Source organism: Tachyglossus aculeatus, chromosome 11, assembly GCF_015852505.1.
Source record: "Tachyglossus aculeatus isolate mTacAcu1 chromosome 11, mTacAcu1.pri, whole genome shotgun sequence".
In the NCBI taxonomy this organism is placed as follows: Eukaryota; Metazoa; Chordata; class Mammalia; order Monotremata; family Tachyglossidae; genus Tachyglossus; species Tachyglossus aculeatus.
In genome coordinates, this window is record NC_052076.1 from 55,858,911 (window position 1) to 55,875,398 (window position 16,488).

Below are 16,488 nucleotides of genomic sequence, written 5' to 3' on the forward strand. Positions count from 1 at the left end.
CATCCCTTTACAGCTCTGGATGAGCCCATGAATTCTCTCTCAGGGTCCAGCCCACTCATCTGTCACCATTTGCTCATAACAACAGCGGCAGCAGCCAGGGCAATCAGCCCAAGCCACAGTTAGGGCCCCAAACCGGTCAGATACTCCCTGACTCTGCACCTCGAGCTAAATGAGGGCAGCGCCGTGGAAAAGACTTGAAGGTAATCTTAATTGTTTTCCTTCTCCAAAGCAAGTCCTGAAGGTTCTGGGGATTTGCAAAGCAAGACGCTAAAAGAGTCTACAGGTTGCCGGAGGGCACAGAACTTCCCTCCCCAGGTGGCACACACCGAGGGAGACGTGGGCCCTCAGTCCCCAGAATGCTTTTAGACTGTGAGCCCACTGCTGGGTAGGGACCGTCTCTATATGTTGCCAACTTGTACTTCCCAAGCGCTTAGTACAGTGCTCTGCACACAGTAAGCGCTCAATAAATACGATTGATGATGATGACGACCTAGAGTAAGGCCCCTGGGCCGGGACTCTCTCTGGCCATGCGGGAGGTGGCTCCAGGCCAGAGTGGCAGCTGCGGTGCCATCACAAAATAATCCCGCATGTAGGCCAGCGCCTGGGTGCTGAGGGGAACCATAAGCCCCAGAAACTTGCACAGGTAACCGTGGGAGCAAAGCCCACAACAGGCCCCAGGACCTGGGCTCCAACTAGGAGACTAGTTAGGGCTGAGGAAAGCACCACCACCTCAGATCTGATTGCCCATGCAACTCTCTGTAACTGGCCTGGATGAGAGACAAACACCTTCATAGCCTTATTAAAATCAAATCTCCTCCAAGAGGTCTTCCCTAAGCCATTTTTCCCCTATTAGCTCTCCCTTACGCTTCGCCTCCACACTTGGATATGTACCGAAGCCCTTGATATTCACTCCACTCTCAGTCCCCAGAGCACTTATGTCCATATCCGTAATTTACTGTCTCCTTTACCACTGAAAACTCCTTGTGGGCAGAGGATGTTCCCACCAGCTCCGCTGTCCTATTCTCTCCCAGGTGCTTGTTTCGGTGCTCTACACACAGCAAGCACTCAATAATTAATACCATTGATTGGCTCGCCTTAAAAGCTAAAGTCTGGAGAAGAGACTAGTGTATGGGGCCCGGAATTCTTTGCATGACATTTCTCCCTTCCCCTTGGTGCTCCTTCTGCTTACCTATCAGAACTGCCAGATGCTAGGAGGTACTCGTTGGGGTGAAACTCCACGACACTGACCGGCCCTGTGTGGCCCGGGAACTCAGACATCATCTTTCCAGCGGTCAGATCCCATAGCTGGAGGAGGAAGAGGAGTCAATGCCCAGTGGTCGAAATTCTGCAGCCTACCCCTCCGGCCAGATCCGAGGCTGCTTTAAATTTGAAGAAGATCGGGACCCTGGGTTCCTGGGGGATGCATACCCCTCCCAGGAATGGGGTTTCACAAGGATGTGGCTGAGCCGGGGGACAACCATCTCAGCCGGCCCACTAATGCAACCGCACGGGTGAAGAGGTGCCCAGGCCCGGCAGCCTCTCGGCTGATGTGCTTCACTCCCTCCCCTTGACCTGCGACCCCCTGAACCCAAGAAGCCTCAAAGAGAGGACTGCAGAGTTCCACAGGGGCAGGTTAACGGGGTTTGGGGGGTCCGGCTTGATCCGTGGGGTTGGGGCTCGGGGGCTGGATTCCCCACATTAAGCCCAGCCTGGGCGGCTTTCTAATTCACAGGCTGCAGCTCCTTCAACCTCTTCTCTGCTCTGTCCCTCCAGCCCTCCTTTAGGGCCTGGAGGATGCCCTGAGGTAGATCACCAAGGCTTTTGCCTTTCCCACTTCAACAGGCCGGCTTCTTTATTCTCTCTCATCTACCATTTTTTTTTTTTTGAACTTGTTAAGCACTCACTATATGCCAAGCACTGTTCTAAGTGCTGGGGTAGATACAAGCTAATCAGGTTGGACACGGCCCATGTAATAATAACGGTATTTGTTAGGCACTTACTATGTGCCAATCACTGTTCTAAGCGCTAGGGTAGATGCAAGATATCAGGTTGGACACCATCCATGTCCCAAATGGGGCTCGCGGTCTTAATCCCCACTTTACAGAAGAGGTAACTGAGGAACAGATAAGTGAAGAGACCTGCCCAAGATCACACAGCAGACGATTGGCAGAGCTGGGATTAGAAACCAGGTCCTCCTGATTCCCAAGCCCATGCTCTATCCACTATGCCACGCTGCTTCTTAATTTCTGTTTGATAAGTCTCCCGCCAGCTACAGATGGGGGAGGACTACGAACGTGATCCAACATACGGACAAGCATCCTAAAGGAGTTGGACGGAGAGGGTGGAGAACGGATCTGGGACTACCTTGACAGTGTGGTCATCTGCAGCGGAGGCCAGCCACTTCCCATCGGGGCTGAACCGGAGACACCTCACTGCCTGGGTGTGACCCTGGGGAATCAATCAATCAATTAATCAATCGTATTTATTGAGCGCTTACTGTGTGCAGAGCACTGGACTAAGCGCTTGGGAAGTCCAAGTTGGCAACATATAGAGACGGTCCCTACCCAACAGTGGGCTCACAGTCTAGAAGGGGGAGACAGAGAACAAAACCAAACACATTAACAAAATAAAATAAATAGAACAGATATGTACAAGTAAAATAGAGTAATAAATATCAATCAATCAATCAATCGTATTTATTGGGGAACACAGCACACACGGTTCAGACCCTCTCCTGGAGAACGTCGCGCCTCCATCCCCACCCCCAAACTGGGTGCAGCCCCTACCCGGTGCGGGAGGTTGAGTCGGGTGCCCATTTCCATCCTAACAGGGCCCAGTGCTTACCCTTCCAAAAAAAGTCTCTCTAACATGACAACATCAGAGCCTCCGGGGCTGGCTCCCACGCCACAACCATCCAAATTCCCTTTCCCGCTTGGGATCATCAACAGTGCTCGCGATGGCCAGGATAAAGGTCCTTCCAGAGGTGGACTTTGTCTCTGGGGGCTGCCTGAAGGACCAGCAGCTCTGTGAGCAAGTCTCTGAACAATACCTCTGAGGAGCCTGAAAACAGTCCACCACACTGACTCTGGGCTGCTCAAGCGTTCTTGGAAGGTTTTCTTCTTCTAGCGAGCACCAGTTGGTTGGATTAAATCACGAGCTAAACTCAAGAGGGTCGCTTCTAACCAGCCCGAATCCTCCCCTCCAAGAAAGACCCATTTCGTCTCCCGACTCGGATCGGCACCCACGCTCTTACCCGGTACCGGAAGACGCAGCCTTTCCTCCGGATGTCCCAGAGCTGTGGAGGGGAGAACCGGAGAATCATCACCGTCAGGCCTATTTACTGACCGCTTACTGTGTGCGGAGCACTGTACTAAGCGCTTGGGAGAGTACAATATACCAGAGTTGGTATAGACATGTACCCTGCCCTCAAGGAGCTTAAGGTCTAAAGGGGGTGAGAGACACTGAAATAAGTTACGGGTACGTACATAAGTGCCGTGGGGCTGAGGGTAGTATGGGGAATAAAGGGCACAAGTCCAAGTGTGAGGGAGACAGAGAAGGGAGAAGGAAAAATGCGGGCTTAGTGGGGGAAGGCCTCTTGGAAGAGATGTGATTTGACTAAAGCTTTGAAGATGGGGAGAGTGATGGTCTGTCGGATAGGAAGGGAGAGGGGCTTCCAGGCCAGAGTCAGGACGGAGAAGGAGGGATTAGGAGCCCGGGAGCGCCAGACTAACCTGGGATGCAGATGGGCTCAACAAAACTCATCTCCAATAACACTTGGAGTGATCTGGGACAGAAGCCCAGACCATAAAGGCTCTCTGAGTATCACCCTTCCAGAATGCCAAGGGAATTGGGGAGGAGCGAAGTTCCGGAAACAGTTATTGCTACGGCCCGCAAACCGCTGGAATACCATGTCAAGCACGGAACATCCACATTAAGAATAAGAGCAACTGAAAAAAAAAAATAATAATCCGACCCTACCCACCAGCTTTCCTTCCATCTCTCCTGTGAAATGGGCACTGAAAAAGTCTCAACACAGGGGAAGGGAGGAAGGGCCAAGCCTAGTGGATAGAATTTGGGCCTTGGGAGTCAAAAGGACCTGGGTTCTAATCCGGGGTTCCGCCATTCCTCTACTGTGTGACCTTAGGCGAGCCACTTCACTTCTCAGCACCTCAGGTACCTCTGCTGTAAAATGGGGATTAAGACTGTAAGCCCTATGTGGGACATGGACCGTGTCCAACCTGATTAGCTCGTATCTACCCCAGCGCTTAGTACAGTGCCTGGCACATAGTAAGCGCTTAACAAATACCATTAAAAAGAAAATTAAAAAAAAAAAAAAAGAGTACACTGGGGATGAGTCTCACCTTGATGTTTGTGTCCTGGGAGCCAGAGGCTACAAACTCCCCATAGGGATGGAAGTCCAGGCTGCAGATGTTGGCTTTGTGTCCCATTAACGTACGAAGAACTGCCCCAAGAGAAGATGTGGTCAGGGACAAGAGATTAGGCCATCAGTGCAATCGGGATGGATTTCTCACCCAGCTGTTCTTGCCGTTATCTAAGCCACCGGCGAAGACATCTGGGGGCCCCAGGAGCAGATGCGTGTGGGCCCCTCCCATCTTGACATTTCCCACAGTGACCCACCACTAAGGGGAAAAAGACTTGTAATTTGCGTCAGAAGACTGCCAACCTCTATCCCAAACTCAAGGCCAAACTTTCAAAATTTGCCAGGAGAGGAGTCATCGGTGAGGGAGCACCTGATGTACCACAGGTTTGAGGAAACTGAAACCCATCTGGTTCACGGTGCAAGAAACTCTTACCGAGCCGAAAGCAGGAGGGCCGAGTCAGCCATTTTAGAAAATCCAAAACATTTTAGAATATTATTTTTCCCAACCTCATTTTGCCCTTTTCAAACACAAACATCCCCTTGTACACTAAACCGAGTGAAGCTCTGCGGAGAAACTCCGCCCCAGATACCAAGATATAGAAGCAGAGTGGCTCAGTGGAAAGAGCACGGGCTTTGGAGACACAGGTCATGGGTTCAAACCCCGGCTCTGCCCATTGTCAGCTGTGTGACTCTGGGCAAGACACTTAACTTCTCTGTGCTTCAGTTACCTCATCTGTAAAATGGGGGTTAAGACTGTGAGCCCCCTGTGGGACAACCTGATCATCTTGTAACTTCCCTAGCACTTAGAACTGTGCTTTCCACATAGTAAGCGCCTGTATATATGTATATATTTTTGTACATATTTATTACTCTATTTATTTATTTTACTTGTACATATCTATTCTATTTATTTTATTTTGTTAGTATGTTTGGTTTTGTTCTCTGTCTCCCCCTTTTAGACTGTGAGCCCACTGTTGGGCAGGGACTGTCTCTATATGTTGCCAATTTGTACTTCCCAAGCGCTTAGTACAGTGCTCTGCACACAGTAAGCGCTCAATAAATACGATTGATTGATTGATTATTATACGGAAAAGGACAGTGTTTTTTGTTTGATTGTTTTTTCCGCTCCACTCTTAGCTTGACCACCCTCCCCGGACAAACAAAGCACTGTAGTGCCTGTATCCCAGCACGAGTTTTATTGGGAAAAACAGTGTAGAGGAGTGTTGAAAATCCCCGGTTCAAGTTCCCCGGGTAGCAGATACCACCAGGAAACAAACGGCAGATCTGCGGGGACCTCCCGTCTTGGGGAGGTCAGTTTGGAAATCATCGGGTGAGAGTGGCGGGCCCTGCTCCGTATGGGGTGGTTTCGGGCAGTGCCACCCAGATTTCCGGAGAGATATCTGGCCCTCAGTCAGTCGGGCAGAGCACCCGCCCATTGCCCTCTGCCTGGAATGGGAGGATCTGGTACATCGGCATTCTTTATACATGATTCCTCCTCCTCACTGCCAGGTTTCCTCACACGGGAGCAGGAGAGCATGGAAACCAAAAAGGTCCCCATGTTCTCCTTTCTGTACAGGCCACGGCCTAATTCCCCGCTCCACTCTCTACGGCTAAATATGGCATTTGCGGCATACTTCATTTTTTGTTTTACGCGTGCGGTTCGGCATTTAATTTCCCAGACCTGTGGGCCTGCAGTGGGGACAGGCTTCCCTGAATAGTCAGACTCGGTTCGGCTCAATGATGGCTTCCCTTCTTTTGAAGAGGTTAAATGGGGCTTTAGTTTCATTCGGCTGAGCCCCTTCCTTCCTCTCCATCCCCCCAATCTTACCTCCTTCCCTTCCCCACAGCACCTGTATATATGTATACAGGTTTGTACATATTTATTATTTTATTTATTTATTTTACTTGTACATATCTATTCTATTTATTTTGTTAGTATGTTTGGTTTTGTTCTCTGTCTCCCCCTTCTAGACTGCGAGCCCACTACTGGGTAGGGACTGTCTCTATATGTTGCCAACTTGTACTTCCCAAGCGCTTAGTACAGTGCTCTGCACACAGTAAGCGCTCAATAAATACGATTGATTGATTGATTCGGCAGGTCTATACCCCTTAGGCTCTCAACAGGTCACTTAAGCAGGGCTCTTCGAACTTGGATCCCATCACTCTGGCCTCAGAAGCCAGAGCAAGGACATTCCTCCCTTCCACTGCTCAATCACCCTTCCTGGTGAGCTGCAGTGGTCTGGTCAGAACTGCAAGACGGGTTGGTTGCGCTATTTTACGTAGCCGTTATGACTTCTGTCATCTGAGGCAAGTTCTTCAAAGGGAGCTTGGAATGAGGCTTTCCGTCAACCCTTTATTTTTTGCCCAAGAGGAGACTCCCATCTGCTGATGGATAGATGGCTGGTTTGTGGCTCTGCATTCTGCATGTCCAGCACTTAGAACAGTGTTTGACACAAGGGAAGCACTTAATAAATACCATAAAACACCAGTACACATCACTGAGCAACAAAAGAGCTGATATGAGAATTTCACGTCCTCTAGGTAACCAGGTGGGATGGCCCGCAGGTGTCGGCTACCAAGAAAAGAGGCTTCGCTTAAACCTGTGCCACTATAAAATCTACTCAGGGAGGGCTCTGGGTAGGCCAAGTGTTTGGTCTGCATGTCACAGAAATTGTCTAACTGGTTTGGGACCCAGATAACCCCAAGACTGACTTCTATCAAATTCTACCACGCTCCATAACTACGTTTTGTTCTTGAGACCAGATCAATAACATGTCAATCAATCAACTGTATTTACTGAGTGCTTACTACGTGCAGGGCACTGTACTAAGTGCTTGGGAGAGTACGACAATACTTGGGAGAGTACGACGATAATATAACTGACGCATTCCCCAGCCACAACGAGCTTACAGGCTAGAGGATTGTGTTCCTCCCATTTCTCCCTGTGGGTTCCCCAATTCATACTGAAAATGAAGAACTTTAGCTTTTCTGTTCCTTTGGGAAGTTTCTGCCCTCCTTAAGGATGCTTGAGGACACCTGCGTTATGGTTAGCCAGGTGTATCACCTCAGTCAAACCTCCCGGACTCTCTTCTCAGAGAGTGGGCCACACCCACCTAACACCCAAAGGGAGAACCCCTAGTCTCATTAGGTAAATGAAGTAAATAATAATAATAATGGAACTTTCTAAGCGCTTACTATGTGCCAAGCACTGTTCTAAGCACCGGGGTACATACAAGTTAATCAGATTGGACCCAGCCCCTATTCCACAAGGGGCTCACACTCTTTATCTCCATTTTACAGATGAGGGAACTGGGGCCCAAAGAAGTCAAGTGACTTGGCCAAGGTCACACAACAGACATGTGGAGGGGCTGGGCTTAGAACCCAGATCCTCCTGATGCCCAGGCCTGTGCTCGATTCACTATGCTATGCTGCTTCCCTAAGCTACTTAACTTCCCTAAGAGAATCTTATCAACTGCCATCATTATTATTATTATTATTATTATTATTATTATTATTACCCAGATTCGAGAATTCAAGAAAGGTAAGAATCTTCTCCAAGTCCTAAGGACCAGGAAATTCAGAACCAGAACCTGTTCTGAGGAGCAAGAGGCATAGGGTTTTAGCTCACACAGCTGGGCGCGGAGGTTCTGGGGGATGCCGATTCTGTCTTTACCCCAGTCCTTCCTGTCCCGGTGGGCTACAAGGTGAAAGCGGTGATCCTTCGGATCGCCCTGCAGGGCACCAGGGCTGAGGAGCCTGAAGGGAGGGCCCCGTTGAGGAAGGCAAGAAACCCAACCTACTTTTGGCAGCTTCCAGATCCCACACCCGAATCGAACCCGACTGAGATCCGGCCACGATGAGCTCCTCGGGGGTGTTGAGGCGAACGCTCTCCACTGGCGAGGTGTGGCCTGTCAAGCTCTGTGAACAGCAGAAAGCAGTTGACATTTCTCAGGAACGTGTCTCGTATTGCCCTCTCCCAAGCGTTTAGTACAGTGCTGTGCACACGGTAAGTGCTCAATACCACTGATTTCTCCTAAACACCCCGACAGCCCCTCTCCTAGTCAGCTGCTCCAGGAAATGAAAAGACTTTTACAGGGTTAGAGGTTCTCAAGGCCACAGTAACTCAGCACCCTACAAATACCCAGATGCCACACGGCGGGTACAATTAGGGGGTGATGTCGGTTGGCATCCGGGACCTCCTTTCACATTTCCCAAAGCCTGGGGGATAACCGTTACTTCAGCTGCAGAGTGTGCGGATGGCCACGCTCCCCAAAGCTAGGCCAAGCAGCCCGGGGAAGATCATTCAATTCTCACCCCAACCGGTACAGGGTTGATGTCAGAGCTACTTCACACCCAGCCCGGGAAAAGTCACGGGAACCAGGTTCTCTCTCTGGCCTGGAACTTCCGTTCCCTTCATATCAACAGTCTGCCCCTCTCCCCACCTTCAAAACCCTCCTAAAATTATGCCTCCTCCAAGATGTGTTCCCTGACTCAGCCCACATTTTTCCTAACTGACCTCCCCTCTGGGTCGACGTTACCCTTGGCTGGGTCCCCCCCGCCTTAAACAATTTGACACTCACCCCAGGTCTACAGCACTTACGTACACATCCTTGTACTCTACTATTTCTCCCAGCTATAATTTATTTTAATGTCTGTCTCTCCATGTAGACTGCAAGCTCCTTGTGGGAAGGATCACATCTACCAACTCAATTGTATTGTTTTTTCCTAAGGCTTACTACAGGGCACGTGGTAAGTGCTCAGTAAGTACCATTCATTGATTGAACTTAGGCATGTGAGGAAGGGGGAAAGACAAGCATCTTCTTATCCTGAGTCTCAGGCTGAGAGCCAGGATCGGGAAGCAGCCAATGGCTTTCCAGATCCCGGTCCCAAGCCCGGACCCCACCTAACCCAACCAGGACACTGCAGGACATGAAATCAGTCAGGCTTCAGCCAGGAACGGTCACCCCTGCTACATTACTCAGCGTAACTAATTTGTTCTGGGGATGATTTCGTTACCTTAGGCAATCTGAGGAATGGCTCCCAGGCCCTCTAAACACAGCTCATATGAGTTTCAGGTGGCTGGCCTCTTCCCGCTCCCATAATCACAAGCCGAATGGATCCTAAGACTGCTTCCTGAGACTCCCCAAATTTCATAATAATTATGGTGGTATTTGTTGAGCGCCTTTCCCCCCCCACCCCATGATATTTGTTATAATAATAATAATAATAATAATAATAATGGCATTTGTTAAGCGCTTACTATGTGCAAAGCATTGTTCTAAGCGCTGGGGGGGATACAATGTGATCAAGTTGTCCCACGTGGGGCTCACAGTCTTAATCCCCATTTTTACAGATGAGGTAACTGAGGCTCAGAAAAGTTAAGTGACTTGCCCAAGGTCACACAGCAGACTTGTGGTGGAGCCAGAATTCGAACCCATGACCTCCGACTCCAAAGCCCGTGCCCTTTCCACTGAGCCACGCTGCTTCTCTATGTGCTTATATGTGCTTAGTATGTGCTAGGCCCTGTACTAAGCACTGGGATGGATGCAAGCTAATGCATGGGGCTCACAGTCTTAATCCCCATTTTACAGATGAGGTAACTGAGGTCCAGAGAAGTGAAGTGAGTTGCCCAAGGTCACACAGCAGACAAGTGATTAGAAACCAGGTCCTTCTGACTTCTAGGCCCGTGATCTTTCTAGTAGTCCATGCTGCTGCGTCTGCTCCTACAGAGTAGGGCACATTGTGCTAAGAGCCGGGGTAGACACGGGATAATCAGATCAGGCACAGTCCCCGTCCCACCCGGTGCTCACAGAAATACTAGCTCCGATGTTGGTCAATCGTATTTATTGAGCGCTTTAACTGTACGTTGAGCACTGTACTAAGCGTTTGGGAGGATACAATATAACAGGCACATTCCCTACCCACAGCGAACTGGAGTGAGACAACCAGGACGCTGGGAGCCAGAAGCAGTTGCAATTCGTGGCTGGCCAGGGAGGTGAAAGAGACGGAGTTGCCCAGCAGCTCAGTCCTTCTCCCCACCAAGCTTAGCGTGGACCAGACTTCATTCCTCACACCCCTCCTGTTTGCCCTTCTTCCCAAAGACTCTGACCTGTGTGGGGTACCGTTAGCCTGAGCGGGTAAGGAGTCGGACCACAGTGAAGGGTGACCTTAGCACTTCCCGACAATACCCACACAGAGAGCTGCAGGCAAGAAAAAGGGCCCGGCAGAGTGCTCAATAAATCAGTCAGTGGTATTTACTGAGCTCCTACGATGTGCTAAATGCGTGGGACAGTACACTACAACCATGTACAGGTTGCGGGGGCTCACGCCGGTCTCTCCACGAGCCAAAGACCGTTTGGCTCCCGCTCTGGGCTAGTACCAGCCGTTACTTACCATGATGCAGTTGGGCTTATTAATGGACCATAGATTGACCCGACAATCATCTCCTCCGGTTGCCAGCAGCCGCCCCGAGGCCTTGCCCAGCACCAACGAGGACACGTTGCTGGCGTGGGCCACGATCTCCTCTGGGGAGGAAAGAGACAAAGGATACAGTTCACAGTCAGCAAGAATGCCGCCCAGTCAGCCACACACCAAGGAAAAAAAATGCTTTATCCCTGTAATACGCCCTAACGTTTCCTAGGAAGGAGTAGTCAGCCAGAGCTCAGAAGGAAACGACACCTCTGCGATGCTACCTGTCTTGTTCCGGTACATTTCCTGAAGAACATCTATGGTTCACCAACCTTCCCCGCACTTTTTAGCCCCAACACATCACCCAGAATCTACCTTCCCCTCCCTAATCACCACATTGGCAAGCTGGGAGAAAGGAGTAGACTATGAGTTGAAATTAGCTTACCCCATTCCTGGCTTGATTTCCAACTTGCAAAGCAAGTCCAGGCAAGGCCCTTCATCATCAGTCGTCATCAATCGTATTTACTGAGCGCTTACTGTGTGCAGAGCACTGTACTAAGCACTTGGGAAGTACAAGTTGGCAGCATACAGAGACGTCCCTACCCAACAGTGGGCTCACAGTCTAAAAGGGGGAAACAGAGAACAAAACCAAACATGCCCTTCTCTTTGTACCTCAGTTTCTCCTCCAAAGACACCTGCCTCTAGGCTGTGGCCATTCATTAGGGAGTATGTACTATGTAGGTGCTTGGAAATGATAAAAGTAGAAGACCTGGTCATTATCCTTGAGGAAACTTACAATCCGGTGAGAAAGACAGACACACAATGTAAATGAATAACGAGAACAAGAGGACAACATAGATACAACAGGTAATGACAACAATAATTGTTGTATTTGTTAAGCACTTACTATGCACCCAGCACTGTAAGCGCACTGGGGTAGATACAAAATAATAATAATAATAATATTATTGTTGGCATAATATTATTATTATAATATAGCATGCTAATATAATATTATATCATCATCAATCGTATTTATTGAGCGCTTACTATGTGCAGAGCACTGTACTAAGCGCTTGGGAAGTACAAATTGGCAACACATAGAGACAGTCCCTACCCAACAGTGGGCTCACAGTCTAAAAGGGGGAGACAGAGAACAAAACCAAACATACCAACAAAATAAAATAAATAGGATAGATATGTACAAGTAAAATAAATAAATAAATAGAGTAATAAATATGTACAACCATATATATATATATACATATACATTATATATAATATAATTATAATATTATTATGTTGGCATTTGTTAAGCGCTTACTATGTGCAAAGCACTGTTCTAAGCACTGGGGGGATACAAAGTGATCAGGTTGTCCCACGTGGGGCTCACAGGCTTAATCCCCATTTTACAGATGAGGTAACTGAGGCTCAGAGAAGTTAAGTGACTTGCCCAAGGTCACACAGCAGACATGTGGTGGAGCCGGGATTCGAACCCTTGACCAGACCAGATCAAAATAATCAGATCAGATGTAGCCCCCGTTCCACATGGACCACACAGTCTAAACAGGAGGAAGAACGGGTACTGAATCCCCATTTCACAGGTAAGGAAGTTGAGGCACAGAAATTAAAGTGACTTGCCCAATGTCACACAGCAAGCAAATGGCAGAGCAGGGATTAGAACCCAGATCCTATAACTTCCAGATCTGGGCTCTTTCCTCTATGCCACACTGCTTGAAGGTAACAGCGGATGTATTGGAAAAATGAGTATGTGACTAAATACGAGTAAGTAAATCAGAGTATAGGATAATAATAACAATAATAATAATAATAATGGCATTTGTTAAGCGCTTACTATGTGCAAAGCACTGTTCTAAGTGCTGGGGGGGGATACAAGGTGATCAAGTTGTCCCACGTGGGGCTCACAATCTTAATCCCCATTTTACAGATGAAGTAACTGAGGCTCAGAGAAGTTATGTGACTTGCCCAAGGTCACACAGCAGACATGTGGCTGTCGGGATTCAAACCCATGACCTCTGACTCCAAAGTCCGTGCTCTTTCCACTGAGCCATGCTGCTGATGGAGTAGCAGTAGCCTGGGAGTCGGAGGACCCGGGTTCTAATCCCGACTCTGCCACGTCTGCTTTGTGACTCTGGGAAAGTCACTTAACTTCTCTGTGCCTCAGTTCTCTCATCTGTAAAATGGGGATTAAGATTTGTAAACCCCACATGGGACATGGATGGTGTCCAACCTTATTAGCCTGTACCCACCCCAGCACTTAGTACACTGCGTGGCACATAGTAAGCGCTTCACAAATACCACAATTCTTCTTCTTATTGCTCACTGCCTGAGAACCTCATTTAGCCTGGGCTTGAAGGGTGGCTCAGTGGAAAGAGCCCAGGCTTTGGAGTCAGAGGTCATGGGTTCGAATGCCGGCTCCACCACATGTCTGCTGTGTGACCTTAGGCAAGTCACTTAACTTCTCTGAGCCTCAGTTACCTCATCTGGCAAATGGGGATTAAGACTGTGAGCCCCACGTGGGACAATCTGATCACCTTGTATCCCCCTCAGCGCTTAGAAGAGTGCTTTGCACATAGTAAGCGCTTAACAAGTGCCATCATTATTATTATTATTATTATTATTATGTTCTGAAATGCCTCAGGGCCGACACACCACAGCGTCTACTGATTATGACAACCATTAGACAAACAGCACGGTCTAATGGACAGAACCTAATGGGATTCAGAAGGACCTAGGTTCTAACCCCAGATCCTCCACTCCTCTGCCCTATGATCTTGGGCAAGTTACTTAATTTCTCTGTGCTTCAGTTCTCTCACCTGTAAAATGGGGATTAAGACTGTAAGCCCCACGTGTGACATGCACTAGGTTCAACCTGACTGGCTTTTATCTACCCCGGCACTTGGTACGGTGTCGAGCACCTAGAATGTCCTTAACGAATACAAACAAAAACAAACAAAAAAACCACGGAGATATGTCGAGAAACAGCGTGGCTCAGTGGAAAGAGCCCGGGCTTTGGAGTCGGAGGTGGTGGGTTCAAATCCCGGCTCCGCCACTTGTCAGCTGTGTGACTTTGGGCAGGTCACTTAACTTCTCTGGGCCTCAGTTACCTCCTTGGTAAAATGGGGATTAAAGACTGTGAGCCCCCCGTGGGACAACCTCCCCAGCGCTTAGAACAGTGTTTTGCATATAGTAAGCGCTTAATAAATGCCATTATTATTGTTATTATTGAGCTGATGGCACATCACAATGAACTGTCTGACCTCAAACTCTTTAAACATCCTTTCCAGACATGAATTGATTCACAGCGGTGACCCCAACATCCATAGCGTGCTCCTTTCAGCGAGGCTGGACCCGAAAGGTGAAGGAGCTTCGCTCCGGTCACTGCAAACCTAGCCTGTGCCTCCACCCTACATCAGCTCTACCGACATCATTGTCAGTGGTATTTACTGAGCGCCTACTATTTGCGGAGCACTGTACTAAGTGCTCTGGAGAGTACAGCAGACATATTCCCTGCCTACACCAAGCTTGTAGTTTAGCTCTAAACACTGCACGCACACTCCCTCCTGACACACTGTAGGTTAGCAGATCGGAGTTCCCTTGGGCAAAGCGACCGAGATAAAGCAAAGAGATAAAGAGCCTGTCAGAGTGGCTTTTTTTTTTGGATTTACAAAAACGCCCTGCAGTAGTTCACCTAGCATTCACAAACGGCAGAGGAAGCCGGTTTAGGGGTGACCTCTTTGCCCTCCCTCTCTTGGACCCTCGCTGACCACCGACGCTGTCATTCGCGGCGGCAGCTTTTCCTTCCCGAGCTCGTCTTCTCGGCCCCGCCGAAGCCGAGGCCTATGACTGTGCGGGAATGGAGGCGGGCGGGATGCAGGCAGGCTGGCGGACGGATGGAGGGGGTGTGCCTCTGAGATTAGATGCCCATCACCAACCAGCTGCCCGCCCCGCTGACCGCAGCAGCCAGCCTGGACCCGTAATGCAAAGGCAGAGACGGCAGGCATGTAGAAAACAAGAATGATGATGGCCTGGGGGTTCGGAAAACCACCGGGAAAACAGGCTCCTTAATGGCAGGATCAGGGCCGACCCCTCCTGCAACCCAGACTGCCACCTGTGCTGGGCCAACTGGTGGGGGTTGAAGGAGGGTGTGGATAAACCCGAGGTCGGGGGGAAACACACGTTACCCCTTGCTCTGTTCGAAAGCATCAGTGTCTGCTGGACAAGAAAGGCTGACAGCTGTAACTCCTACCCGGGAGTATTCTGCCCACACCAGTACCTTGGACTCGGATAGGAAACTCCGGATTACTCAGCAGAGTCAGGGATGACCTATTTCTGGGTGACAAGCGCTAATGTAATCAATCAACTGTATTTTTTCAAGTCCTACTCTACGTAGAGCATGGCGCTCGATTCTGGGGAGAGTGTGATAGAAGTAAAGACGTGATAGACGTGATTTCTGCCCATAATGGAGAAAGGAATGACAAGCTTAAATTCAAACACAACACACACAGGCACACAAACCTCCCATCCCTCTTCCCCGCCCCCGACTTTAGGCACTGCATTTTAAAGCCTCCAAAGCTTGGAAGCAAGTTCCTAGCAGCAGCTGATCAGTGCAGCAGTCCATTAGAAGGAAACTACAAGCCAGCAAACCTCCGACTATACTGTCACTTGGGGGGGTTTTGTGCAGGGGCCGGGGCTAGGGAGCAGGACAGTGTCATTGTTAAGTCCACCCAACCCAGATCAACCGAGTCTTAAGAACTGCCTCTGTCTAGTCATCTCCAAAGATACAAGGGGAATGGGGAGCTGGTCTCCTCTGGTCCTAGCGCTATTCTGGGGCTACAGAAGGTGCCACACTGCAGAACAATCCAGGGGAAATCTAAGGGCTGGAGAGAGAATATTCAGGTCAGCCATCTGTGGCAACAGAGTAATCCTGACCTGAACAGCATTCAATTAGAAAACCTTCAGATCCCACGATACTCATGAAAATCTCTAAACACCCGAGAGAAATGGTATTTTTACCAGCCCCTCCCATCTGAGGGATTTAAGGGTGAGTTCTTTGGCCTCTGGGAAAAGATGGTACGTTACCTTCCTCCCAGGGATGGCTAGGCTGAGCAAAGATAAGAACCGTCGCCAGGAAGGCTTCAGAAAAAGCCAAGGAGTTTACAGAACACAGCCCTAAGGAGTTTAGACACTGACGGCAGGAAATCTCTTTCCTCTTACAAAGAGAAGAAAAAGAAGGGATACACACTCACGCAGTTTCCAGGCGGTCTTGGTGATGACGGGGGCTGCCATTTCCAAATGCAGATCTCTTCGAAGTGAAACAGAATAGGCGGCGTAGAAGAGGCTTCCCACTTTCCCCTGGGAGCGGGGGAGACCCCCCCAAGGCCCAGGATTCAAGTTGGTAGGTAGTTTAGACACACTTCTCTTGCCTCCAAACAAAGTGGCTCGGCTTTCTAATACAGCCCAGGCTGGGGAGTGTCAGATCCGGTCCATTTTAGCGTGGCGATTGGCTGTAAGGCAAAAAATCACGGTTTCAATTTAAGAGGCATGAAGAGGTGTCACATATTAAATACTCCAAAGTTATACGGCGTGGTCCATTCCTCATTGGGAAATTCTGACAGTAATCAGAAAATAAGGTAAGTTTTATGGAATCCCTACAGTATCTGGAAAAGAAGCGTGGC

General features: G+C 49.2%; 1 protein-coding gene across 3 annotated transcripts in view; it reads right to left on the bottom strand.

The window, feature by feature from the left end:
- The window catches only part of KATNB1 (katanin regulatory subunit B1), a 31,165-nt gene that overhangs the window by 12,867 nt on the left and 1,810 nt on the right, over positions 1 to 16,488 (bottom strand). For 2 of the 3 annotated variants that reach the window (XM_038753639.1, XM_038753640.1), the window contains exons 2-8: positions 16,060 to 16,317; positions 10,775 to 10,905; positions 8,182 to 8,299; positions 4,362 to 4,462; positions 3,254 to 3,295; positions 2,365 to 2,448; positions 1,190 to 1,305 (exon numbers count right to left, since the gene is read on the bottom strand). In XM_038753639.1, the coding sequence (XP_038609567.1) occupies positions 1,190 to 1,305; positions 2,365 to 2,448; positions 3,254 to 3,295; positions 4,362 to 4,462; positions 8,182 to 8,299; positions 10,775 to 10,905; positions 16,060 to 16,099 (632 nt within the window). In that variant the 5' untranslated portion in view covers positions 16,100 to 16,317. Of the gene's footprint in view, positions 1 to 1,189; positions 1,306 to 2,364; positions 2,449 to 3,253; positions 3,296 to 4,361; positions 4,463 to 8,181; positions 8,300 to 10,774; positions 10,906 to 16,055; positions 16,318 to 16,488 lie in introns of all 3 variants that reach the window. The other variant, XM_038753641.1, reaches the window with a different exon arrangement.